The sequence below is a fragment of the Siniperca chuatsi genome, linkage group LG1, assembly GCF_020085105.1.
Source record: "Siniperca chuatsi isolate FFG_IHB_CAS linkage group LG1, ASM2008510v1, whole genome shotgun sequence".
In the NCBI taxonomy this organism is placed as follows: domain Eukaryota; kingdom Metazoa; phylum Chordata; class Actinopteri; order Centrarchiformes; family Sinipercidae; genus Siniperca; species Siniperca chuatsi.
Window position 1 is genome coordinate 14,688,449 of NC_058042.1, and position 27,860 is coordinate 14,716,308.

The window sequence follows — 27,860 nt, forward strand, 5'->3', positions numbered from 1 at the left end:
CGCACATGACACTGCACCTTGCTCTCTGTGAGAGTATTCTGAGCTAAATAGTGCTGAATTCTTCTGTTCATTTTGTGTCTTGCTGCCATTTATTTTCTTTTCACGTTTATGTATTTTGCTAAATCATGTTTTATATATTTGTTTAGTTTCTTTTTATTCCTTAAAGTCACCCTCCAGTAAAAAATGTGCTTTGCTTGTTGTTACTTCACTTGGATGTTTGACCTGTGCAGAATGATGTATCTGCAGAGTTTGACGCTAGAAGGCTGTTTTCACATTCATCTGCTGAAGGAGGAAAGTTTCTCTGTGCTCACCTTGAATCTGAGTTTAACCCGTGCACGTACGAGGATAATTAGTGACATCACAACTAGTTTGGAAGCCAATCCTGATACAGTGAAGCAGGAGACGTCTTGTGTCCAGTAGTTAAACTTTTGAAATGAACAATATTGACATATTCATAGATTCAGAATTTTTCAATGAGGTAGAAGAAGTAGACGTGCTTACAAACAGTTTATTGAACTTTTTTTTGTGGGAAAAACCTTATTAGACTCTAATTATTATTCAAAGCAGAGTATTTGTGTTAAAACATGTTTAGAGGGGATCTTTAAGTTGGGGGAGGTCTTGACCTCGCCTGTTTGACTTTTGGAATCTGGTTTTGCGTTGTAGTATAGGCTACATGCAAATAAAACTCAGACTAAAACTAGTTATTTCTTTATTTATTGTGAATATTAACAGTGTGTTACTGCATTTCTGTACAAAAGGCTACAATTAACTTAGAATGTAACTGACAAAATATTTAAATAACAGAAACGTATGCACATCAAACCAGACAAAACAACTACTTTGCAATGACTAGCAGAAGCAACAAATGATATGAAACAGGTTTTGAATTCAGATAGGAAACTTTTGTCATTACAAAATCATACAAAAACAAGTAAACACAGACGTTTAAGGCATTTGTTTGTTGGGAAATACATCATGCACCTTGTAGGATCATGCTCTAACCCCCTGTATGCATCAGACATCTGCATACTGTATCAACAAGTGATGTTCAACAAACATTAGAAGATGGGTTATCCTGAGATTGAAGTAAGCCAGGCTTAGTTTTTGACTGTCAAATATAATTTGCTGATAGCTGGAATCACAACTGCAAAGAGGTTTCAATATAAACACAGAAAAATCAAAATGCATGTTAAGCTTAAGAAGCTAAAAAAGCCATACTGTAGCTGATAAATGACTAATATACTGTAATGAAATATAATCATCTGTTGTCTCCCACAGAATGTGTAGCTTTTTCCTTCTCTGGTCCCTTGACAAAGTAGTAATTCAGAGCATAAAATGTACTTGACAAACTGTCTGAGCTAACACTGCTTGATGGTCATTTATGAGGTGATGAATAGTACAAAACAAGAAATCGGTTGTTGCAAGTAAATTGATAAGAAGGAGTTTAAAAAGAGGCTTGTGAAGTAACTCTAAACACAAATGCTTCAGGCTACCAGAAACAGCTCAATAAATTAATTGCACTACAACCCATTAAAATAGATAACATATTCTCTATATCTACAGCAACACTTAGTAACCAGCTAGAGTAATTTTTTTTGTCACTGAAATCCTCACTCACATGTATCCCAACCAGGGCACAAGAAGTTCTTCTCCTTTCTGTATATCTCTGAAATGAAGGTTACCACTGCTTATGCCTATGGAGACACCAATAATGTGGAATCTGAAAACAGAAATATAGGCCATTTATTATCCACGTGTAACACAAGGAGGAGTGAATCTGACACACTAACAGCCGAAACTCTTTCAAGAGATCTTCCAACATTTTCTTCATGTAGTCTTTTCTGTTGATAGAAATCTTATTATTGGTCCCACAGCAAGTTGGAAATACATTTGGAAGATGAGACATGAGCCTGCAGCTGCTCTCTCACCATATTACTGTTGCAGTCCCTAACTCAGGGTGGAACGGGTGGAACACTGTTACAATATCACTGCAGTATGACGGAGGTACTTGGTTCTCACACACAGTTTTTAAGAGCTTTTCTCCAAACATAATAGACTCACATAACAAAACTAACAATTGTATAGCCCAGCTATAGATCAGTGGAACTACACATTATTTAGCTACCATTTGTTTTAAATGATTTAAAAAGAAACATAGTGAAAGTTTTGGATGAATAAGCACCATCTATTCATTTTTTAATATATGGATGTGTTTCATTTTAGATATATTTAAACTTTTGAACCATTTTCTATATTCATAGTTAAATGACAGATCAAGGATATGTGATGCAAAACATCTATCCCTAAAATTATGATTTTTCTTTACCACAATTACCATTCAAATATTTTTACAACTGACACATTTCTTCTTGTCTAAACAGTCCATCTTGTAATCTCATTAGAAGAATCACATGCAGAAAATTAAAAGGATGATATCACAACCAACTCTTTAAAGGGTAATTACACCTAATGTGACACCACAAACTTTAACTCTATCAGCACATACAGAGATCTTTTTTTAAGTTTGAAGGCATTACATGGGGAACGGTACAAGCTGCAGTTACAATGTTTTTGCTCTTTGCTGTTATTTGCCTTCGCTACACTTTTCAACACTTTGTTTATGGCACAGAAATCTTTCACCCACTCAAGAAGATGATTTTAAGCAAAGTGAAATGGATTTTTTTCTGATGCCTATATACAAATCCTAATACAGGAGTACATTCAGCAAGAAAAGATAATAGCGTTTTTATCCCGAAGACAGAAGCCCTTGTATATGGATGTTCTCAGTGAGGAGAAAACTCCCAGATATGTCCATTCTTGGCTTGGTTAGTTGGAGGCGTGAAGCAGAAGCTACAGGCACTCAGACAACACTTCATGCTTGTCTGTCATCAAGCACTTTTCTGACTGTGGTTCCGTGATGAAACTGGCACTCAGCTGGAGTTTGAGTCTCTCCACCTCGTAGTTATGAAGGTATTCTTGAATCAGGTAGCGTTCTCGTTTAATCCGTGCCTTCACATCTGATGGGACGTCCGGGATCAACCACGCCACGAAGAACTTCACCACGAAGACCACATGCTGCAAAGGAAGAATTATTAATTATGGTAAAGATATAATCAGCTTCCTACATTTATTCTGAGCATTTATTCTTTGAGTAAGGAGTGCAGAATTTAGCTGTGTTGTCTTACTTCCATGATAATAATGAAGGCCATTTTGGCTGCCAGGATGTGCCAGAACTGCATGGTGTGAGTGTACTCCCTCTGGTGGCCTGGAGGGTAACGGTAGTCACGGTATCTGTACAAAATAACAAGCAAAGGGGCATCATACAATCAGTAATGTTTCATTAATGTCATTAAACAAAATATGCTGGTATCAGTACACATCAGTAAATGCTATACAACTCCAAAACTTATCTAATAGCTCAAACAACTGATATAAACACTTATAATTCAAATTCTTGAATTAAAGCAAAAGGTATTCATTCAGATGATAAGTTGCACCTTTCTGGCCAACATTGACATATTATAACCATATAAAGCTGATAAGGATAACATGTTAGCAAATATTTGCTTATTTTCATGTCCAGTAAACACAGAGCAACACTATTATTTATTTTGGAGTCGTGTTTTGGGCCAACTCTCAAATTTTAGTCCAATATTCACTCTCCTTTTAGCTCTGTTTTTGGTTTCCATCAACTCCTGAGGGAAATATCTGTCTCTTTAGCTGCTAAATGCTCCACTATGTTCACCAGCTAGTCGTTAACTTTGTCTGTTTGCTTAGCATAGTGTACAGTGGGTTTATCAGAGCTTTTTTGCTGAAAACAATGCTATAAGACTGGTGAGACTGAATCAAAACAGTTATAATACCTGCAGGTGGTAGTCAAGTTAACAAACCAGTAGTCTTGTTCCTCGGGCATGTTGTCCTTAGGTATCTGTGAGATGTTGTAGATTGACAGGCTGTTGTTAACGTAGTTGTTCATGGCCCCTTTACCGTAAACATACAGATAGACCATACGGGGGATCATGTCCGAGGTGAACGCCATTATGAAAGCCTGGGACAAAAGTAAGCACAAAAGGCTTTCAGTTAAATATTTACATCTGATGTGAAATTGATGCAAAAAAAAAAAAACGGTTAGTTTGATGCATAGTGTCATGCTGAATTTGAATTTTGAAATTGTTGACAACGCAACAATTCATGATCCAAAAATGTTACACATTTATCATATATGAACTGAATGTAACTGATAAACACACTCCTACACTACTACACATATAACACTCACATTGGTAACAACAGACAAAATGGCCACTGCGTTGAGGATTTCCTGCCACGCTCCGATGTTTCGGGCCTTGGATGCCACCGGTCGTCTGAACTGGGTGGTGAACTTCCAGGCGTCCACCCTGATCTCCAGGATGTTGTTGAACAGAGCCAGGAGGGGAGCCAAGGGGAAAGAGGCCACAAACAAAGTGATGAAACCAAACTGGACCACTGAAACGACAGACAGAGCAGACAGAGAGTTAGTGATAAAAAAAGAAGAGAAGCAGGGAAATGTAATACAGGGATAGAAAAGAAGACAGCTGTTGTCTCAGTAATTTGTAACCCATAAATTCACATATATATCCTGTCCAGATATTAATTATAAACAAGGTAAGTAAAGTATCTCACCCATCTCCAGGTACTCATAGAACAATCCCAGCTGAGTGAAGTTCTGCAGGACGTGGTCCTGCTCCCAGCGGCTGTAATGGTTCTCAGGATGGTGCCGCCCCCTTCTGCTACTCCACCAGTTACGCATCAGCCTATCAAGACGCCCAGGAAGAAGAAACAGACGTCAAACTGCTAAAACCTGACAATGGGATTTGCACAAAGCCAACAAGACGTTTCCAGAGAGAGATGACAGTGACACAATCAGCACAGTAATGACAATATTAATAGTTACAGTCCTCTTGTCTGATTGGCTGAATGCACACAATGAATATATCAGATGGGAACAAGATATTTAAAAGTCTGCACAAAAGGTTGGGACAGCTACTCAGCATTTCTAATTCTATATCTAATACTTCTATAAAACATCTCCTAATAGCTTTTGGGTCACTGCTTGTTTTATAGACATGATTTTCAATCAATGTCAATGCAATGCGTCAATACACTCAACATTACACACACCAAAAGGTCCTAACGTGTCATACAGTGGTGTGAGAAAGTGTTTGCCCCCTTCCTGATTTCTTTTTTTTTTTTGCATGTTTGTCACACTTAAATGTTTCCGATCATCAAATTAATTTAAATATTAGTCAAAGATAACACAAGTAAACACAAAATGCAGTTTTTAAATGAAGGTTGTTATTATTTAGGGAAAACAAAATCCAAATCGAAAAGTTCAATTTTTGTCCACTTTTGTCCATTTTTGAGTATTTTCAAATGATGATCCCCAAGACTTTTGGGAAAAAACTCTGTGGACTGACGAGACAAAACTTTTTGGAAGGTGTGTGTCCCATTACATCTGGCATAAAAGTAACACCACATTTCAGAAAAAGAACATCATACCAACAGTAAAATATGGTGGTGGTAGTGTGATGGTCTGGGGCTGTTTTGCTGCTTCAGGACCTGGAAGACTTGCTGTGATAAATGGAACCGTGAATTCTTCTGTCTACCAAAAACTCCTGAAGGAGAATGTCTGACCATCTGTTCGTGACATCAAGCTGAAGCGAACTTGGGTTCTGCAGCAGGACAATGATCCAAAACACACCAGCAAGTCCACCTCTGAATGGCTGAAGAAGAACAAAATGAAGACTTTGGAGTGGCCTAGTCAAAGTCCTGCCCTGAATCCTATTGAGATGCTGTGGCATGACCTTAAAAAGGCAGTTCATGCTCGAAAACCCTCCAATGTGGCTGAATTACAACAATTCTGTAAAGATGAGTGGGCCAAAATTCCTCCACAGCGCTGTAAAAGACTCATTGCAAGTTATCACAAACGCTTGATTGCAGTTGTTGCTGCTAAGGGTGGCTCAACCAGTTATTAGGTTTAGGGGGCAATCACTATTTCATACAGGACCATGTAGGTTTGGATTTTGTTTTCCCTTAATAATAACAATCTTCATTTAAAAACTGCATTTTGTGTTTACTTGTGTTATCTTTGACTAATATTTAAATTTGTTTGATGATCTGAAAAATTTAAGTGTGACAAACATGCAAAAAAATCAGGAAGGGGGCAAACACTTTTGCACACCACTGTATATGTACCTGATATACTGTAATTTGGTGCTTTTTACAAGTACTGCCTTTGGTGAAATCGTTGCCATCTGTGTGTTGAAAGCTCAGGATTCAGCTTGGCTAATAATGTCTTCTTCTTGGCAATACAGAAACATTCATCTAACCTGTAAATCTTCCCCATGACCATGTAATTGATCACAGGTGAAGTCAGACATGGTCTAAATCTGCTTACCCCTTCCTTGTCTTAGCCTATTCTTTAAAATGTCTGTGTTTTTGAGGTAGAGCAGCTAGAATTTCACTGTATGATCTTCTGAGGTGAAAATAAAACTTAATAAACTGAATTCTCTCAATTTGGACGTGGGTGTGTGCGTCTGAAGTGGGCAAGCTGCATGGTAGGAAATGATATTTTTTGAGGATAAATCTGGTTCCACCCACTTGATGATAACTTGTGTACACAACATATTGAGCTTGTAAAAATAATTAATAAAATGAATGCACTAGAAATCTGCAAATTGCGAAATCTTAAATAAAAATCTTATTTTAAAATTCTTCTGATAGTATGGCTTATGAGGTGAATAATTAAGAGGTGAAAGAATTAGTGGAGGACAAGAATTTGGTGGACTCACGGCAGCAGGGCTTCCTGAATGTTGCCCCATAGTTGTTTTCCTGCCATGACGATCACAAGCTGTGTGGTCAGCTCAATCAGACAACCTCCAGGGTCACACTAGGACAGCAAGAAGTTTTTAGTTTATATAACACACTTTTATTTCATGCACTTCCTGTTGGCAGCACCAGATTACAAAGCTGTCCTCACTTGTAGAAAAATGTGGAAAAATGTTAGAGGTAAGGCATTTTTGCCCTTTCTATGGGGATGTTTACTTAAAGAAAAACATTTCAGTACAGTACACAAAGTAACTTTAATCAATATTGTATTTTGAGAAGTGTCTCAGTTAGACATAATAAAGGGCAAGAAAAACTCACCTCCTCATTCCTCAGTTTGCTCCATTTGCCAAACATATATGAGTAGTCACCAGGATAGCCCACAAATTTGCCTTTGAAGAAGGCCACATAGAAGCACGAGGAGTAGTAGTTGACAAACTGGAACAGGAACATCTTCATGGTCAACCTGTTCTCATACTCGAGGTGGGTCTTTGGGATTTCTGCAGGAAGCAAACAGTTTGAAGATGCCCTCAGGTTACAATCAACACCACACAGCAGATCAGTGTAAAATGACAATAATGTCTGCTCCATGTTTTTTTTATTTTGGATATGAAAAGACAAAATGATGAAAGTGACTCTATTGTACACTCCTGTCATTTGTGTTTAAGTTCTCAGCTATTCTTTTTGATTCAGTAAATGTCAGATTAAATCTCCTTACCCATATCAGTGATCCAGATGGCCACTCTCTCATAAAAGAAGTTGAGGATCATGATGATGACAAAGTTGATGCAGGATGCAGTGACAGAAGTCGCTAGCTGTGGAGTGATGAATCTGCCCACCAACTGGATCTTCCTCATAGGGTCTTTGATGATACTTGCGAAGGCAGCATACACGGCCAGCCTGTATGCTATGACCCCAATAATACAGGCCACTATCAGAGAAATCTGTGGGGAGCACACACACACATGTAAAGCTGTTGACAGTATGTAACTAAACATGGAATATTTCTCATTATGTATTATTGTAAATAGCACACACATGCATACACAAACACACACGACGGAGTAAACATTAATTTACCCAGAATATAACAGTGGCTACTGAGAGGCTGAAGCGAGCACACTTGCTGGTGATGGGGAGATATGGCTCCATTTCCTGAAAGATTAGTTGTTAGTATAATTATTATTTCTTGTTTTTAAAGTAGGTACCATGTTATTATTTGCGAACCACAGAGTACATTGTATTTGTCGTGTTTATTTCCATGTTTGAATGAAGGGATTGAAGCACCTGAGTGATCTTGTTGAGCCTCCTTTTAGTGCATTGGATCTCAAACTCGGGCCGGATTTGAAGCTGTTGCTGTTCCTCTTCAAAGTCCACCAAGTCCCACTCGTACTCCAGCCGGGCTTGACGCCGTTTCCAGAACTCCAAAAACAGAGTTACTGCCAAATAGATTTGAAGAAAGGAAACAAAAAGTTAAAATCTTAGTTTGGGAGTCACCTCTAACAAATATAAAAACAGATTTTGCTGTACAATAAGAACTTATACTGTGCATGTCTTTGTGCAGGTGTGTTTGTGTGTCCATCCATTTTTTTGGACAGATCTTTTATGACCTTAATCATGTTGTGGCTTTTGCACTGACTAAACAGAGAATGTCTATGTTGGGTTTTAGGAGTGAAATGTGTTTCTGCTGTGCCATGACTCTCATCACTTCTTGGCTAACTGCTGTGCATGAGGCCAGTTTTTATGCACTGTGGGCCTACAGTGTGCTGGACAAGCTATCCGACTGCTTAGTACATAACAACATAATTGTGCTGGCAAGTTGTTCTGGGCTGAAGCAGTATGGCTGGAGGTTGATGCTTCAGTGTGAAAAGGCTTTAACTGTGAAAATCTGTCTCACAAGAGGGGGAGTAATTAGGATCTCATGCATAGGTTAAACTCAGTAAGAGCAGCGTCCATTGACACTTACCCCAAATCCCCATAAATATGGCAAAGAATATCGTTCCCTCATTATCAAACAGATGGGATTGCTGGAAGAGAGAATATGGAAAAGAATAAGTTCCTCAGAGAAGCATAAGACACGCTGGGCATAAACAGGGTGACATACTGCTGACTCAGCAGGATACAAATTACTGCTGATATTTGAGTAAATTACTTATTTCACATACTGTACTTATGTGGTAAAATTATGTTATATATAATTTTAGGTTATCGCTGTAGGTTATTGCTGGTTTTAAAATGTGTAATGTTAAGTGTAATGTTTTACCCAGGATGAAAGACACGTAGAGTTGAGCTTCCAGAAAGGGCACTTTTTGTCACAAAGTGGACACATCACAATACTGCCTCCAATATCGGCGTCACATATTTCTTTGCTAAAAGGAGAAAAAAATTACATCAATAGAAGGTAAATACAAAGCAGTATTTCTTGAAAATGGGCTGTTTAAAAAACAATTACATCCATCTAACATCCAGTTTTGAACAAGCCATTACTTTATTGGATAATCATCTATCAAGCTTTAAGGCATAAGAGTTGATATATTATGTGGTCAAAAGTATGTGGATCCCTCTGTTCACATACGTTTGTGTACTTTTGATTTGAGGCTGTTTTTCATGGTTTGGGCTGGACCCCTTTGTTCTAATTAAGGGGAATCTTAATACAACAGCATACAAGTCACTAAACTGGACATTGGATCATTAACATCACTGCAATACTTGAAATAATTGTGCAATATTCTCTGTTTAATACTCCTGTGCAATATGCTCTGTTTTCAGTTTAATTTATTGATATTTATTCATACTTCTATTACTATTGTGCAATATCCACCATCTCATAATCATCTTAATAAGCTACACTTAACTTGACAGTACTCATTATTGCACTATTCCTTATTACTTATATTATTACATTGTATTATACCGTACATACTTATCAACCTCTAAATCCACTTTGGTACTTACACTTATTTTAGCTTTGATACTTCTATCCACTTTCTACTTAATTTATCTTAATTTATTATAGTGTATTATACAATGTTAGACAATAGTGTGATTAAATCTGCAGGTTGGGGAAGGCCCTTTCCTGTTTCAACATAACAATGCCCTGTGCACAAAGCAAGGCCCATAAAGAAATGGTTTTCCTAAGTTTGCTCTTGTGGCTGAATGGAAGCAAATCCCTGCAGCTGGGTTCCAACATCTAGTGGAAGACCTTCCCAGAAGAGTGGAGGCGGTTACAGCAGCAGATTAATACCCATAGTTTTGGAATTAAATGGTCAACAATCACAAATGGGTGTAATATTTAGATGTCCATATACTTTTGGCCATATGACTAACAGCTCCCCGATGCCCTCTGGTGGTACTAACCTTGATATGTTGTCATCATAACTGAGCACTCCATAGATGAAACATATTAGGCCCATGACGGCTGCAAAGAACAGCATCTCTGTGTAGAAGCCCAGCCAGGCGAAGTAGATCCCAATCTTTTCCCCATAGTACTTCCTGCAACCACAGAATCAAACAGCACATTTTACTCTGCAGTGAACTTTCAGATTTCAACAGAATTTCCACTAAACACACTTCATTGACATAAATATTCAATCTTGTGTGAAAACAAAAGATGCCTTCAGGTGTTACGTGTTTACCTGATGAGGTTAAGTGGTTGCTCTTTGTAAAAGCAGAGAAATCTGGCCCAGTGCTTGTACAGGTTGTAGCGCTCACTCTCACATTCAGCATTTCTTGCCCTTTTCCAGTATCGACACTGAAAGGAAAAGAAACAATGCAACACGGGCTGTTGAGCAAAAGATCTAAAAGTCAACAGAACCACTTTTTTGTTTAAAAGTAGCATTTTAATGTTGTGTGTGGTCCAGGAAGTATTACTTCTAAGTACTTAATATGAAATTGGGTTACTTATACTTGATATCATAAATCTTGCATGTCAAATCTTAACCTACAGATAAAAGTAGTATCTGGACTCAGTTTTTCTGTTATGAAATAGAAGTAAAAAGTCTCATAAAATGGAAGTGCTAAAGTAAAGTGCCAGTATCTAAAAGTAGTTGTTTACTTGAGTAAATGTATTTTGACATGTTTGCATATTTATGTTCTTTCCTCCATGTGTCTTACATCATGCAGTGGAAAGGCTGTTGTATACGTCCCATTGCTGAGTAGTCGCTTGATTCCCGTCTTGTCTCTATCTTTCCGACCCTCTTTGTAGTACGGACAACGAGCCAGGATGTAGAACACCTAATAACAAGGAAGGGATTTAACAAGAGATTAAGGGATTTGGATTTGTAGTAACTTTTTAGCTAAATGCATTTTACATTTTGCTTCATTGTTGCGCAAGCATTTTCTGAAACTGTTGAGTAAACCCTAAAACCGGCAAACATCTCTGCAAAGTCTTCTAGGGTCAGCCTGTCCAGAAGAATTGTAAGAGGGAAACTGGGCTAACTCGTAGGATTTATCATTTATAAATACTAAAAGCTTTGACCAAAGAGATATTTACAATGTTACAAGTGAATTATGATTTTTGATAAGAAACACTCACAATTCTGTTTCTCGTGGAAGGCGGGAAGAAAGTATCCTTGTCACTGATGAGGAAGAAGTCAGTCTTGGTCTTGTCGAAGGGGTAGGTAAAATAGTCAGGTTGTGGGTGCATGATGTGGTCTGGCAGGCGGAAAGGATGTGACAACCACTCCAGTGGGACATCCTGACCATGGGGGATATCGCTCTCCTTGAAGGGAACTTTGATCTTTAAGACATCAGCATAGGTGGCCAGTACATCCCAAGGAGCATGAATCTTCAAGAAATACGTCTTTTGGTCTCTGGAGTCCTGATACAAATATAGATGGAGGAGAGAAAAAAAATACTGTAACTATTGTGAAGAAGTTTTACACAATTTCCTCAAAATACTTGGATGGATGGCAGTATATATGTGTCTAATACTGAGCCATCCCTTTAAGACTTTTTTCTGTAGAATATGGTGTGCCTCAGCAAACTATCCACTAGGTGGTGCAGGTGCTCTGTGGTTGAATTACTTACTGATTTGTCATCTGTCTCCAGCTCCAGTCCTGCTTTCACAAGGTTGGCCTCAAACTCCTTCCTCCTTTCCTATGAATAAACACACAAACCACAAGCATGAGAACCACACAGACTCACACAGTCTGTTTTCTCCTTTACCCATCAATGTTTGAGGAAATTTAACAAAGCCTCGGGTCTGAGGTTCCTCTACAAAAACTTGTCTCTTTTAAGATGAGGAATTTATCAATTCATTCTCTCTGACTCTTTGTTTGTCAGGTTACAGCTCAAACGTGAAGTGGGTGTTGTAAAAAATACTGTTATAACTTACAATTAGAGTTAGGGGACAGTTAACGCCATTATCAATAGACACAGGGTGATGCAAACCTTCAATTACTGACCTAGTTAAATATTGGGCACTGGGGAGCACATTTATGTTTTAAATGTAACCCTACCAAATTTTCCAAAATTCTGGTACAGTGACCCTGGAAAATATCGACTGGCGACATGATAATACAATGATAAAACCAATATCAACCTGTCATACAAAAAGTGCTTTTGAAATGACATAAAAACACTTAAATATAGATTCAATTAACATTTAACAAATAAACAAAATAAGAGACAGAAAACACAAACATTAAACTGCAATAAAACAGGGCAAAATTATCAAATAAATAAATAACTTTCCAGCAAAATGATTAAAAGAAAGGCTACAGACTACTTAAAAGTGAGGTTAAAAGGTGAGTCTTAAGAAGTCTGTAGCCTTGCACAAAAGTATAGACTAGCTAACTGTAAAATTAGTTACATTGTGATTCATGCTAGGAAGAAACAAAATATAAGTACAACACAGTAATTATTCTAGTAAACATTAACATATGTCCACAAGAGTAAAAGTAAAAAGAGTAAACAGTCAGCCAGACAGTAACTCTAGTAACACTCACTAAGAATTAGAGTTGTACCGATCAAGTTTTATTGACCCTGATCCCAATTTGAGTCCTTTAATATTGGGTATCTGCCGATACCGAGTCTGAGCCGATACTTATATTTACCTAAATGTTAATTAAATATGTATTATTATGTCCATCATCCCAATAAACATCAGTAAAGGAAGTTAATCTAAAAAATAAATCTCAACAACAATACATTTCATGTTAAACCTACAAAAACTGATTTTTCTGGCCACTTGGGGGCAGCAGAAACAACTTGTGAACACAACATTTGACATTATCACCTTTTAAGTTGATATGGTGAACTTGTGAACAGCTGCTTATTACACATCCAGCAGTTACAGAGCAAAATTATCATTCATTTGGAGTCGTGTTTCTGGCCAATATTAGCTCTCTTTTTGGTCTCTACCAACTCCTGAGGGAAATATCTGGCTCTTTAGCTGCTAAATGCTCCACTATGTTCACCAGCTAGTGGCTAACTGTGTGGGCCAGACACAATGTCATGCGTCTGTGGAAAATTTACTGATTTACTGAATATCACTTCCTCTTTGTAGTACCATGTATTCCTGTTATGGATATAAATTGTGTAATAATGTCAACAGCATCACAGCTAGTCACTGGCGGCCGCGCTGTAAAATGCTGAGTGGTCAACTAACGGCAACTTGTCACTTCTCTGTTACACTTACCTGTTTCTTTTCTCCATCTTTGTCATCTACATAAGACAACACAAAGTCTATTCTTCGAACTCCGTCCCTGAAGAACACAGTGTCTTTGTTTGATTGTAGCTTATCTGTCTGAAGGAGAAAAAACAGGCACAAAATAACACTTTAAGCTTTCTCACTGAAAGTATACAGTACAGTATTATATACTGTATATAGAAAAGCACATTGTGTCCCAGAATAATAGGTGTAATTTAGGTTACTGTAGGCTACTGATTCCAGGGATTAGACATCCACTTGTAAGTGAACGGGATAGAACTGAAAAGTTTTTCAAGAGAATCTTCTTTCCTTGAGAGAGAAATTTAGAGGGAGGTCACAATGACTGTGGATATACCACATAAAACAGTAAATTCTGGACACTGTACAATCACAGCCTATCATTATACAAAAATAGTTGATTGTGGAGGAGAAACATGCTCTACACATTCTATATCAACTTCTGTATTTCAGTCATTCTCTTAACTCCTAAACTTCAAATACTTTGATGCTAGAAGTTGAAATGTATTTTATTGACACAACTAACATTTATGGTCTTAAATTAGAGCATAAGAAACCTCTGCCTTTTTGCTGTTCACAGCATCAAGCTTAATTATTCATATGAACACATGTTTCACTTCAACATGACATTAAAAAAAGGTCCACTTTCAATTTTCTAGTTGGATTTGTGATGTCAGTGTTTGCAGCCCAGACAAACACACATCAGAATGCAGAGAACTGGTTGAAAAACTAACAATTTTCCAGTTTGTTTATTTTTGAGTGGTGATATCTGTCTGCAGTATTTTTAGGAGGCTCTGTAAGAGCTATACTATAAACGGTTAACCATGGCACGGAGTACACAGTATGTTCAGTAGTTTACTGAACCCCACCCCTTGTTTATCAGACCCTCACATCCACTAACAGACTTTTTTAACAGGTGTGGACATAGTCATAGTCAGATATAGTCGTATTTAATCATGTTCTGACCTAATGAGAACATGTGTGTTTGTTAGATTAGCACTGATAAGAAAGTGTTCCATTTGCGTGCTGAATCGTAGAGTCATACATCACAGGAACATAATCAGTGTTATGAATTAAGATCTGATTAACATCTGCTGGTTGGCCTCACTATATCACTGAAAACCCAACAGACTGACAACAGGCTCGTGTTTGAGCAGCAGCAGTTTATTTCTGTCTCACTGTTAGAGAAATGAGAGGAGCTTTCTGAGACAAAGAGGTCTTGTGACTCAGCAATGAGAGCAGTGATTTGACAAAAGGTCAATAATCTAAGCCTACAAAATTACACAAACATAAACACTGACATAAACAATATTGTGGCTACAAAGAAAATAACACAGACTTTGGAAATAAAACAAAAGCGACCTGCATTAACTATTGCTGAAAATCGAATCAAATCGAATCAAATCTGAAATCTTATATAAGACAGTTGGATTGTAACAGATCAAATCGAAATACAAAATATTATCGAACAATGTAGTAATTAAAGGAATAGTTCAACATTTTGGGAAAAATGCTTATTCACTTTCTTGCAGAGGTTGATACCACTGTTATGTTGGTACAGTAACAATGAAGCTACAACCAGCAACCAATTATCTTAGCTTAGCACAAAGACTGTAGGTTGAGCTCTTGTTGTCGATGTGAAGTTGCCAGGCAACCAGCAGAGAAATAGGAAGTCACTGCGCCCAGCCAAAAAACTGTCTGGCTATTAACCCCCATAAAAACAAAATTTGTTATTTTTACACTTTGGCTTTTGTACGGATTAAACAAATGAGATATAATGTGATAATCAGTGAACTTCAGAGGTGTTGGTACCCCCTGTTTCCAGTCTTTATACTAAGTTAAGCTGCTGTAGCTTCATATGTACCGTACAGACATACAGTAAGAGTACGATCGATCTTCCCATCTAACTCTTGGCAAGAAATCGAATAAGCTTATTTCCCAAAATGTCAAACTTTTTCCTTAACAATCTGTGAGTGTGTTGAAACACCCACGCTGGAACTTACCTCTGTATGTCCAGGCAGTGTCGCTCTTTCAGATAATGGAACACCATTTCCACTGTTTTCATCTGCAAAAGAAATACATAAAATAAAATAAACGATTATGCAGTTTAAGAAAAACAGAAAATACAACAATCATATGTACAGAACCAGGTAGAAAATACAGCATGTATTCAAAGTTGAAATTAGTGTAGTGTAAGTGTAAATAAGTTTCATATAACTGTGAGCGCAGTTCACATTTCAAAATTTAGCAACTAAGATTGTTCCTAAAGTTCAGGCAGTGCACTTTAATATGGTCTGACAACTTAAAGGTGTCAGTTTTATGTTTAATGAGTTTGAATTATAAGTGTATGTATACATTGTCATGTTATATATGTTAAATTGTCATGCATGTGTCTTATAAAGGGATAGTTTAGGTTTTTTGGTTAAATTTACATTTGAGTGGTATCAACTAATGTATGCCTTCTGCATGTCACAGCGTGCAGTTTGGAGGTTGTTGGGTCATGTAGTCTAGATATGATCTCAGTCAGTGGATGGCTGTAGGATCAGTAGCATCTGAATTCTAAATACCAGAGACCCAGAGACTGATGGCTGGTCAAACTAAACTACATGTAGCAATGTACATATTCATAAAGTTGCAGGTTTTATGCAAGAAACTTTCTTTTAAGAAAAAAAGTCGACTTTTCAAACATCCGTTCCACCTTCCTGTTTACATGCTCCCACACCCAATGAGGGAAAACAATCGTTCCAAAAATAATGTCATTGTTAGAATTTCACATGTGCTTGGTTAAAGAAAATGTTCATACTAGCCCAACAAGTAGACAATGCAGTATTAAACCTTTAAGCAATGGAGTAGGTATTCTTCTCTACTTATTCCACATCCAGTAATTTAGCTAAACTAGGATAAGCTCTGGTTATATGCAAGCGGGATTCGTCGTATGCAGGATAAGAATAAGGTTCACTCAAAATCAAACTATCTCTTTAAGAGTAATCAGCCAGCTAATAATTGTTATGGCCACGCATGCATCTCAGACAAACTCAATTTAACAAGAGCCCAATAAAAATCCTACGGTCTCTTGGCAACATCAGCAGATACAGACTCTTGCCATATTGCTAAGCATTTATAGGAGCTGAGAGAGAGATGGGGAAACACAAAGGCAGCAGTACACACACACACACACACACACACACACTCGTCTCCATCTATAATACAATGACACACAACATTCCAGCAGTGCCTCCCTCTCCCTGCGTGGCAGACTCTGGCAGAAGAATGTGCTCATGTAGCATTGCTCTGCTTGCTGCCTGCTCCCCTATTATTCCTGAATGGTGGGAAAGCGGCACTTCCTGTGGGGCAAGCCGGAACGTGCATGAAGACATCAGTGAGTGGGAGGGGCCAGGGGGCCAGTGTCGCTGTTGTACCAGAAGTCTTACCTCCCCCTAAATGAAACACAGTCAGCACACAAAGGACACAAAGATCGCCATTCTCCAGCCTCCTTCAGCTTCCACACAGGCAGCCACCTCTGATTAGACACAATGATCTAACAGGCAGCAGTGTGGGCCAATGAGAGAAGGACTGTCTCCATGTGGAAGCTCAACGATACGCTTGGAGACTCACTAGGAAGGAATGGAAATATGCCATATCAGTTAGACCATAGGAATCCCTGAATACAAAGGGCAAATAACACAGTGTTATTTTTCCTTTGGGCTCGTGGGAGGCATCGTTGACTGCGCAGCTGAATTTTTCTCTCTTCTCAGTAGCTTTTTTCTCTTTCCTTTTTTGTCTCACTTTTTTGGTCTTACTCCAACTGTGCACAGCCAGTTAGAGACTGGCTTGAGCAAACAGAAGCAAAGGGCCAGCGGTGTGTTATATCTACTTCCACAGAGAGACAAATAAATGGAGTATGGGGTCATACACGCATGTAGCCTAAAACTGAGCAGCAATGGTAGGCTACAGCACAGACACAGTGACTGCCACAAATGAGAATCAATGTTCATTCACTAAAAATAACTACTGTATATTCAAATCACACAGTTTTATAGTATTCATTCATGCAAAATGTCCTTGACAACCCTGGCTTTTGAGGGCACAAATGAACTAAATTACAACTTGTTTAAAAGTAAAGCTCATGCACTCATGCTCATGTTTTCTAACACACTTTCCAACCAAGCAACCCAATCACACTTCAGCAGCTGTCTATTTATTGGTATTTAAAAAAACATGCCAGGAACCTCTGGTGGGCTCCTAATCAAAGTGACACTTTTAACCACCACCTAAGAGGGAACTAGTGTCCCTAAATGGTCAGTTGCTGCTGAGCATTGCTCCCTGATATGGCAGCGACAGAAATCCATAGGATAATGTCAAAGCCCAGATTCTAAGCAGTGTGAGTGAGATGTACATCTTTCTCTTTGATGCCTTACTTTGGGATATAGAGACATTTTATATATTTTTATAGGGATTCTGACTCATAAAATCTTGTGAATATGAAGAAGACACTCTTAAACAGGACCCACTAGTCTGGTGACACTTGGTGAAGTGTACATGCCACCCTGCAAGCGCGTCAAGACCAAAACTGTAGTAGTAGCAAAACCATCCATGAGGCAGCGAGAACCACTACCCCTGTGAGGCTTAGCCAGGGACATAACCAGCTGGTCTCTTTTCCTAAATGCCCTAATTATATCCAAAAACACATGCATATCCAACCGTTGCTAGAACAGAGTAGTGGGAGTTTGAAGGAGCTACAAGATTCTCCTGTAAACATGAGACAATCAACTTAAAAGAGGACTTCAATGTTTTCTTTGCACTTCTGTAAAAGTAGGGGACTCACAAGATATACATTTCAAAAAGAATGGTCAGAATTGAAGCATCAGAGGCTGAGACATGCTGACTTTCAATCCCTGGTCGTTTGTTTCTCGTCTTCATTAGAACCTCCCTGCTTGGTAAACACCCACGTCTGTTAAACTCCACTGCCAAAGATTGTAATGTAAGCTTTTGTTAAAAATGTGTGGCCTTAAAGTCAAAGCCAAAATAACTGGTGATTTTACTAGGGTTTATTTTTTTTCATTTTGGAAAGGTCCCTCCAAAACCACAGATAAGATTATGTAATTGTTTTTGCAGGCTGAGTACTACTCTCCTTGACAAGTCAACTGATACTGATGTGTAAGATCAATGGAGATCTCCTTTTAAGGATCAAAATCAGGATTATAGGCTACAAGGCCACCATCTAACTCTGTGAGGCAAACTGATCTTACACAAGGTCCACAGACAGTAAGCCAATGTCAAGGCTATACTAAAAGACAGCAACTTCATGTGTATTTGTTCAGTTGGTTGAAAGAATTGGCTTTTGGGAACCTTCAGACTGACATATCCAAGGAGGTAGAAATAGACGTGGAAACAATAATAATAACAATAATACCCATGCCTCCTTCATTAAAAAGCATCATCTTCTCTAAACCAGAAAAATACAAGTTTCTGTAAATAAAAGGTAAAATCCCACTCATCAAGCAGTGGAAAAGCATTTTGTGTGTCTTACCCCACTTCTCCTCAAATATCACCCAGTGATATTCCCATAGTCTTAAAATTAAACCACTGACAGGTCAGGCCCATAGAGGAATATTTGTCTATGTTTCTAAGGCAACAGGCCCACAATCGCACCTCCACTAGTTAGAGCATTGAAGGCAAGTGAGGAATGATCAGATAGACAGTTCTCCCTCACTCTGAATAATTAAAGAAATCAGTGAAGGAAATCTACAGTACAGGCCAACAGTATATAAGAGTAGGAGGCCACTTGTGCCAATGTGCTGATCATGCAGAGAGAAAATAACAGCTGTGCATTCTCTCACGACACAAACAGATCCACTATTCCCCAGCCGAATCAAGCCAAAACCTAATTTGCTACAACCTGATGAGGTTTCCATTCCCTATGACGGTGATCAGCATCTAATTTCTGCACCCCTGGGACATTTGTAGCTCCCAGATGTGATGCACATTTAGCCCTCCACAGTTTCATTTTAAATGCCAGCATGTGTAACTGGCAGAAGAGCGGCCCTCTTCAGTGTATCCCAAAGTAAGTCATCAAAACAAATGTTATGAAAGGGAACCTGCATCTCTCTATCTAAACTGACATCCAGGGTCAAGTATTTGTCTGACAAGAGGATGTGAGAGAATATCTCAGCAACCCACACACACAAGCACAATACATAATGCTTATTTTTCAATATCGAGAAGTTTTCATGAACTTGCCACCTATTTATGATACTTGAAAGGCTAAAAGCACATGTACACCAGCAGTGGTGGAATGTAAATAAGTAATTTACTCAAGTACAATTTTGAGGTACTTGTATTTTACTTGAGTACTTCCATGTTATCCTACTTTATACTTCTACCTTACATTTCAGAAGGAAATATTGTACTATTGTACTTTTTACTAAAGAAGATCAAAATTGTGTGTATACAAATATGACCAGCTTACAAAATATAATGCAGTCATAGGTTAAACTACACCTTCATGCATAAGTAATAACAATCAAACAATATAGGCTGATATAGCACTCTCACAGGAGCCATTCTGTTGCCATTCAGTACTTTTGATGCTTTCAGTACATTTTTCTGCTAATACGTTTGTACTTCTACTTAAAATTATGACTACTGGACTTTTACTTGTTTGGAGTATTTTTACTGTGTGGTATTGCTACTACTTTTATTTATGTAAAAGATATCAATACTTCTTCCACCACTGTACAACAGTTGTGCACATGTATGACTGACACTAGGAGTGGGCAATATGAATACAATTCTCTGTAATGGTATATGTAACCTTATATTGTGATATTTACTTATATAATGCAATATATTACTTTGTCTGGGAAGTCAACTGAGTAACTGTTTATGGATAAAATAACCAGACAGGACTGTCTGTTTTTTGCAAATACAGAAAATTAAATATCTTATAGATCAAGGTATTAAAATCTTTACCAATATCACAGTATAAACAGTATAACAAATTCTCTGATGGTTGACTAATTTATATCCTCTATACATTGTCAAATCGCCCAGGCCTAATTGACACATTACCATGTCTCTCTACAGTATGAGTGCATGCAGATCAGTGCAGATTTGACACTCCAGCCATGAACACAGGACACACAATACACTTAACTACCAGGAGCCAGGCTCTGCAGATGAGAAAGCTGAAAGAGCAGACAGACACACAGGGTCTGGGTCTGATTAGCAGACTAACCACAAAGCAACGTAGAATTAACAGAACAGAACAGACACAGAAATACGGTCCATTATTGAGGAGAGTTCGGCAAGATGAGAGAGCAAGTGGGTGAAAAGAGAAATAGCAGAGGATGATGATGAGAGGACGGACAGACAGGCGTCACATAAAGCCTCTGATCTGCCCGTACCTGAGTGCAGGTTTATCCTGAATGCGGTCAATACTGCGGGACCATCTTTAAAGAACAGACAGATAGACACAGGTTAGTGTTAAACAGTAGGTCAGGAGAGGTGAATATACAGTACATGCTTACAAAGTGCTGAGACGCTCTGATTGACTGCACAATCCATCAAAGAGTCTCACTTGTAAAACCGTGCCCAGGACCTGCTTAGACTAACCAAAGCAGAGAAAATAAACAACCGAAAAGCTCAGCAGAGCATTTCATCATTTGTGGCAGTGAGAACAGGGCTCCCATCTGTAGGACAGCATCTAAACAAGCAGCGGTAATAACCTGAAAATGATGCAAGGGGTAGTGTACATTCGATTCAATAATAAACCAAATTGTTTTTCACTATAACTCAAGCAGGCTGTGTGGGTGTCTACTGTCAGGAAAAAGCACCAGTTACAGCTTTTGTGTAGCTCTTCCACAGGACTGGCATTCAGCTAGACCGCCCTGCTGACTCTTCTCAAACAGATGCACCCATTTTTTACTTGATTTAAAACTCTTCAGATGAAGTGTCACAGATTGCCCTACAACGTCTCTCTAGGCAGGAGTTGAGTGTAGATGTGTATGAAATATTGATGTGATAAAGGTTAGTACTCTGGTCTAAATGTAATGGGTCACTCTGAAAGTCATCCACTATACAGTATCAGACAAGCCGAGTGCCTGTCGTGATTATTATGGTGCATTATGCAAATGTGGCAGGCACTCACATATGAAATGGTAAAGAACTGAAATATTAAATGCCATATCAAAACACAAGCCCTGCAGGCATGGTTATACAGTGAAACCACAACATCCTGAGCTTGAACCGGGCCTACGTTTTCAATGACAAGACATCCTCTCTATCACATTTCCTGTTGAGTCAGTTAAGTAGATACGAAAGGAAAAAACTTATAAACTACTATTACTACTACTATCAAATATAAACTTTGTTATTAAAGCCCTAGAGTGAAAACATGAGGCATAAAACACACATTGTGAATTCAAAACAAGTTCAAAACAAAATTAGTAATCGGCAGTTCTATTTAGTAACCGTTCTGGGGCTTTCAATCATATCTCATGATCTTCATCAGCAAATGGAGGACTTGTCGTCCATGTTGGCTTGAAAGAAACGTATAGTTTAAATTCGACTTACAACTTGGCTACCTGCTGATGAGGATCATGTGCTATAATCAACAGCTCCAGGACAACTACTAAACAGACCTTGAAGTGAGATTAATTTGTCAAAAATTGTATTGTAAATGTAATAACCTGATTATTTAGTATATAAGGGTATTTTGTTTTATTATTTACGAGAATGTATACCATTTCATTATTATAATTGCATTGAGGCATTGTAATTTCATTTGTGATGAATAATTTCATTGTTTATTATACAGTTAAAATATGCATTTGTATAGTGTTAAAAGTTTATAAATAGAATAAGAATTCATAGTTTATTCAATAGGAAAGAAACCCAGTAATGTTTGTTTTGTTATTATTTGATTTACTGGAGTGTACGTAATGACGCAACAATAGAGCGTTGCGAAAGAGAAAAGAGAAAAAAACACCACCGGAGAGGCGAGAAGGATGGAGCAGCAGTGACCGTGGCCGCACATTACAGGAGCTCACACAACCTAGGAAAAAGTGTTTAAAAAGCCGCGCTTCAGCACACTTGGAAAACTTCCCCTTGTTTCGGAGGACTGCGGAGGACTCGCCGACGACTCGTGCAGCCTGGAGCGAGTTTAAATAGTTTTCTAAAGAATGAGCTGGAAGAGCTAAGCTAAAGTTGCTAGCACCGTGACTTTGCTAATTCACCTCGGAACCAGTCGGGAGAGAGAGACGGCGTGATCACCGGACGATCCCGCACTTGCCTGCGTTGAGGACGACAGCCAGGAGAGCGGATTCCATGTGCCCATCTCATCGATGTACTTCCTTCGTTTTTTTGGCCGTAATGGTGAACTGCAGACTGGTAGGATTATTCAACACTATTACAAAGGGATTTGAGCTCCAACGCGCGCGCCAACAAAACGCAAGCTTGCTGACTCAAAATCGAGTGCACCCGTGGTGGGAATGACTGGTAAATAATTTATGTCGGGGGAATTTCTTATAGTGAATATATTTGATTTAAAACTGAACCTTTTCAATATAAAAGCATAAAACGTATCCACTGTGTGAGTCTCGCATTGGTACACTGTAAAATCAACACTGTAAAAGGAAAATAACCACAAGGTAATTACATTTAGAGCTACCTGTTTTTAACTAATTATAAATTATTATACCTGAGAATCCTCTCATTTAATTTGAAGCTAGAATCATACTTTTACCCTAGACAAAAGGTTTTATACATCGGGATGTCTCTTTTGCCAGTGTTAAATTTGGAAGTTAAAGGAGTCTATATACTGTAGTTATTCCTTGTTAATAACGAGCTGGTTGGCAAAAGGGTTACATAAAATAATACCAAACAATATCAGCTAATGGCACATATAAACCCTATGAATCACGAACACTAAGTAGTCTTTTTAGTAAGTAGTGTGTCTGAACTGTGAGTTCTGTTTTTGGGTTTGCATCAGGCTTGTTTTGTCATGAAGAATACACATTTCTTATCATCAGGATACTGTAGTCCCAGAGGAGAGATTTCCTGACAATCCCCGGAAAGCTTGAACAGTGCAAAATTACCACAAACTTTAAAACAAGAGGTCATGTGCAGGGTAGAGGGGGATAATATATTATCTTCATAAGACACAACTTAACAGACTTAAAATACCACGTTTGATATATTTGATAGACTGTTGAGGAAGGCATATTTGAAGAAAAGAGTATTGTTCATCACAGATAAGAACACAGAAAGTCTCTTTCTTGCTTGTATGATATGCAGCCTTTGTCCTGGTTGTTCGGTTTTGTTATGATTCATGACGAGATGGCAACAGGGTAAAATTATGCTTGTTTCTGTATTAACAGTTGCCTTATAATCAGAGGCAACTGTACTATATGACAAATATATTTCCTAAAGGCACAGCTATTCTATAAACAGCTCACATACATAAATCATTATTTAATGGCCTACAAGAGGTTTGTTTTCCCTCGTCTAAGTGTTTCATGTCCATGTACATAAAGGCAAATAGGTCATTGCAGGGGGGGAGGCAAATGGAAGCCATGTTCTACATTTACACCAGAATATTTTATTTTAATCTAAAAAAATAAAGTCTGAAACTTGCTCTGGCAACACAAAGAATTAGCCCAAACAACTCTACTGTAGTTGTCCTCTTGTTTGTTGAGAGGAAATTTTTGGTTGCTTTCCATGTCTTATTTAGTATCATGCCTCCATCAAAGGGGGTAATACAATTACAAGGCCTGTTTCCATAGCAACTCTTTGGCTCTGTTTCAACTCTGACTGGAACATGACTTCATCGGCTAGGCTGCAGATTGAGATCACCTTAAATGGAAGCAAATCCCTTAAAATATGAATTACTATTAGGAGCACTTAACTGGGGAGTCATTTGAAAAGAATTATTGCATGGCTGTCCCTGATAGATGCCAAAAAAAAACAAAAAAAAAACTGGCAGCATGCTACTGAAAAGCTTTGAGTCACAATTTAAAAGGATATACTGAATGAAGATGGCACCAAGTACCTGCTGCGTTTATAGTGCATCTGGTGTTCATCCAGTAGTAGGAAGTCAGTAATGACTGTCTATAAATCGTGTTTGGGCAGCTGAACGAGGTACTACACTCCAACAACACATATACCAAGGTGAGGACAGACCCCTTCCTCTTCTTTCACATGTGGCTGAAGGTCTGGCCTGATAAGAGCCTGAACAAAGCCTTTCCAGAAGGAGAACAGTCTATTAACCTACAGCTCACCCTTTATTAACAACGGCCTCATCGACACAATAAAGAGTGTGGAATTTACAAGTGGAAAAGGTCTGATTGAGATTTCATTATGTTCACTCAACACAATGTGATTCGACATGAATGCTGGGGAATAAATTATGTTTATTTTTCATATCACTCAATGATCTTTCTGCGATGCAGTGTTGTCAGGGCCACTGGGTCATTTCATCCAGTTGTTAGGTAGACATATGTAGGTTTATGATACAGGTGAGCTAGAAAGTGGTTATTATAACATATATAACTACAGATTTTAATAACACTTAAGCTGATACATTTATGTCATGTTAAAATATCAAAAGACCTTTTTAAAAATAACTCACACTCAACATACTTTAGCATTTCTAGAAAGGTAAAAAAAAAAAGCCTAAAACTAATTCTAAGGATTTTGACTTAAAGAAGAATATATATATATATAATGTTCTACGATGCACTTAAAATATCATAATGACGCTTAAAATGGGCATTTGTACTTATTCTGTATTTAATCATTCATTAAGAAAAACAGTTTAATTTCAGTATTAAATGCAAAGTTTAGTCTCTCATTGTCTGAGGCATCTTTATTGACATGCAGCACCACAAGAGCCTCTTCCAATGCAGGGGACAAGCAGGGGTCAAAAGATCAGGTCAGTCAATACACGCCATGCAGTTACTAGAGGATACTCTAAGATACAGTTGGACTCCCAACCTGCAGGTTGAAACTATAATGTCTCCTGACCTATTTGACATGACAGAGTTACTGGACTTCTACAGACTTCTGTGCTTTGGAAAATGATATGAGTTTACCACTGCACATTTGAGTATGGAAATTAAAATGTCAATGAGAGGATAAGACAGATTCAAATGAGGAATTTTAGTCCCTGAGATAACTGAGACATGGATTATGTAAACGGGGATACAACTGTTAGGACATCAACTCAGACTGTTAGCACATAGCCAGTGTTAGCAAGACACTTCAGAGCCATTGCTTTATTACTGTACATCAGACTAATCTGCTTCCTTGGAAATGGGGGTAAAAACAAGTTTTTGGATTCATGCATTGTTAATTAGAACACATTAAGGCAGAGCAATCAGTCTTTAATCACAAAAAGTGGCCTTTTCCATTTGTCCACACTCAATTTCCTTTCCATTTAACTGTAGACATTTCAAATATTAGGGAGAACACAACCACTTATTTCTATCCCTGTTCTGGCTATGAAAAAAACTAACTAACACTATGCTAAACTATTAATCTTGACTCTTTTTCTGGTGTCCTCAGAGATTTCTGTACATGGAAACAACAAATAATGGCAAACCAAATAAATTCCATCACACTAATGTCTGAAAGCATATCTACGACTGGGTAAACTGTCCAGACTGTTAACCTCCAGGTGGATTCTGGTGAACACGCTGTCTGGAACCACACGCTGAAAGCGGTTTGTTGTTGAGCAAAGACTCAGTGAAGCCTGTCCAATCCCATTAGATGTGGACAAACATACTAAGCTTGACAGATAGCAGAAAGGTGAGTGAAAATGGTGGGTTTAGCCTTCTGTCACAGCATTCACTGGGATTTGACAATCCTGACCTCTGAATGAGATGACTCTAATTAATACAAATCCTTCCCAAACTCTTTCACTTTCTGCTCATGTATGACGTAATTGCGAGCTGTCTCAGTGCTGAGAACAGCTGCCAAACTGACCCCAAGTACCATGGTACTTAAAGAAGTAAATAATATACCTTAGTTATTTTAGTTATTTTAAGATGTGGGCAAAACATACACATGCCAAGTATCCAAATTATATGTTTATATAACAGAGTGCCACTCAAATTTTACATTGGCATTTGCTACATGCACTAAAATAACTATTATAAAATAACTGTACTAATTATAACTATTATATTGTTATTACAATTTGACTATAACAATGATTAACACTTTATCTGCTGAATTGTGAGTTTGCATTGGCCTTACTATATTTCATTTTTTATGGTTTGCTATAATGAATTTTCTACAGGCTCTAATTTTAACACGAGGATATACAGTATTCTTCTTCTATACTATTCCTGTAGGGCGCTTCTTTGCCAGAGTAGCTACTACAAGCAGGCAGCCTTCATGACAAATATTGCAATTTGTCACGAGACAGAAACCTCCTCATGACCCCCAGAGGCTGTTAAAGGTTAATGGGTGAGTCTTTCTTTAATTACCTCCAGTCTGTGAATCCGCCGCGCTCTGCAGCTCGATCAAAGTTTCATCCTTCGCCTTTCCTGTTATTCGTCTCATAACGGCTGGCGGTGTTATTAGAAAGGCTTCACCTTCTCAGGAAAGTGGGGAAGGCAGGGAGGATGCCGCTGTGATCCAGTCGCGTCGATGAAGACTCCACCATGCAGGGATCGGCTGAGCACACGCAATGAAATCAATGAGTCCGATTCAGTTTGATGGATGGTAAATGGATCATATTTAGACTACATTATAACCGACCCTCACTGAAACTACCGTGAGAGACATCCCTCGCGCGACCAGAGAAGACTAGGCACACATAAAGGGGTGGAGAGGGGGGTTTTTTTCGTCGGCAAAATGGTGTGTGTGTGTGTGAGAGAGAGAGAGAGAGGGGGTGGAGAGAAAGGGGCGAGTTTTTAAACCTATTAAGCTATATTGATGTAGTGAGTCAGTTATGTAAAATAGCAGTGGAACAGGTTACCTGTACGGAAAACAAACACAGGCGCTGACTGTAAGTCTTCAGTGCGATGAGGACATCTTGTGGCCATTTCCATTATTGCACACGTGTACTGAATATAATAGTTTAAATAGTATATGTTCTTTTTTGCAACTAAAAAGATGTTGTAGGCTAATGGTTTTATTAATGTTTAATAAATGAGTGTTTTATGTGTTTTATATGTCCGTTAAAAGCCATTATTAAGAACAATATTTGGGTTGCCAAAGTCTCTCTGGCTGCTGTTTATCCTCCTCTAGCTGGACTTCAATTCAGTTCAGTCTATATTGTCCCACATGGGAAATGTGGCTTGCAGCACGGCAAAACCAG

General features: G+C 38.2%; 1 protein-coding gene across 2 annotated transcripts; it reads right to left on the reverse strand.

Moving 5' to 3' along the window:
- Positions 1–692: 692 nt before the first annotated feature.
- Positions 693–27,396, reverse strand: ano5b (anoctamin 5b). Of its 2 annotated transcripts, XM_044194280.1 has the most exons (21): positions 27,025–27,396; positions 20,941–20,985; positions 15,538–15,599; positions 13,505–13,612; positions 11,893–11,961; positions 11,399–11,683; positions 10,978–11,097; positions 10,500–10,615; positions 10,222–10,356; positions 9,128–9,233; positions 8,831–8,891; positions 8,152–8,303; positions 7,945–8,019; positions 7,583–7,808; positions 7,186–7,364; positions 6,831–6,928; positions 4,663–4,793; positions 4,280–4,485; positions 3,864–4,048; positions 3,186–3,291; positions 693–3,075 (listed from the first exon to the last, which is right to left on the reverse strand). In XM_044194280.1, exons 1-21 carry the CDS (start codon positions 27,098–27,100, stop codon positions 2,851–2,853), a joined length of 2,766 nt encoding a protein of 921 aa, XP_044050215.1. In that variant the 5' UTR covers positions 27,101–27,396; the 3' UTR covers positions 693–2,850. The 2 variants fall into 2 exon arrangements, with proteins under 2 accessions (XP_044050215.1, XP_044050225.1); XM_044194290.1 differs by lacking the exon at positions 20,941–20,985 and having other exon boundaries at positions 27,025–27,395.
- Between the last annotated feature and the right edge of the window lie 464 nt (positions 27,397–27,860).

Excerpts from the sequence above, each read along its gene's own strand:
- ano5b (XM_044194280.1), bottom strand. The coding sequence starts at position 27,100 with ATGAGACGAATAACAGGAAAGGCGAAGGATGAAACTTTGATCGAGCTG. Across the intron at positions 11,962-13,504 it reads AAGATGGAGAAAAGAAACAG|GAAAGGAGGAAGGAGTTTGA; the intron begins GTAAGTGTAACA and ends GTTTATTCATAG. Across the intron at positions 8,020-8,151 it reads GGCTCAACAAGATCACTCAG|GAAATGGAGCCATATCTCCC; the intron begins GTGCTTCAATCC and ends CTAATCTTTCAG.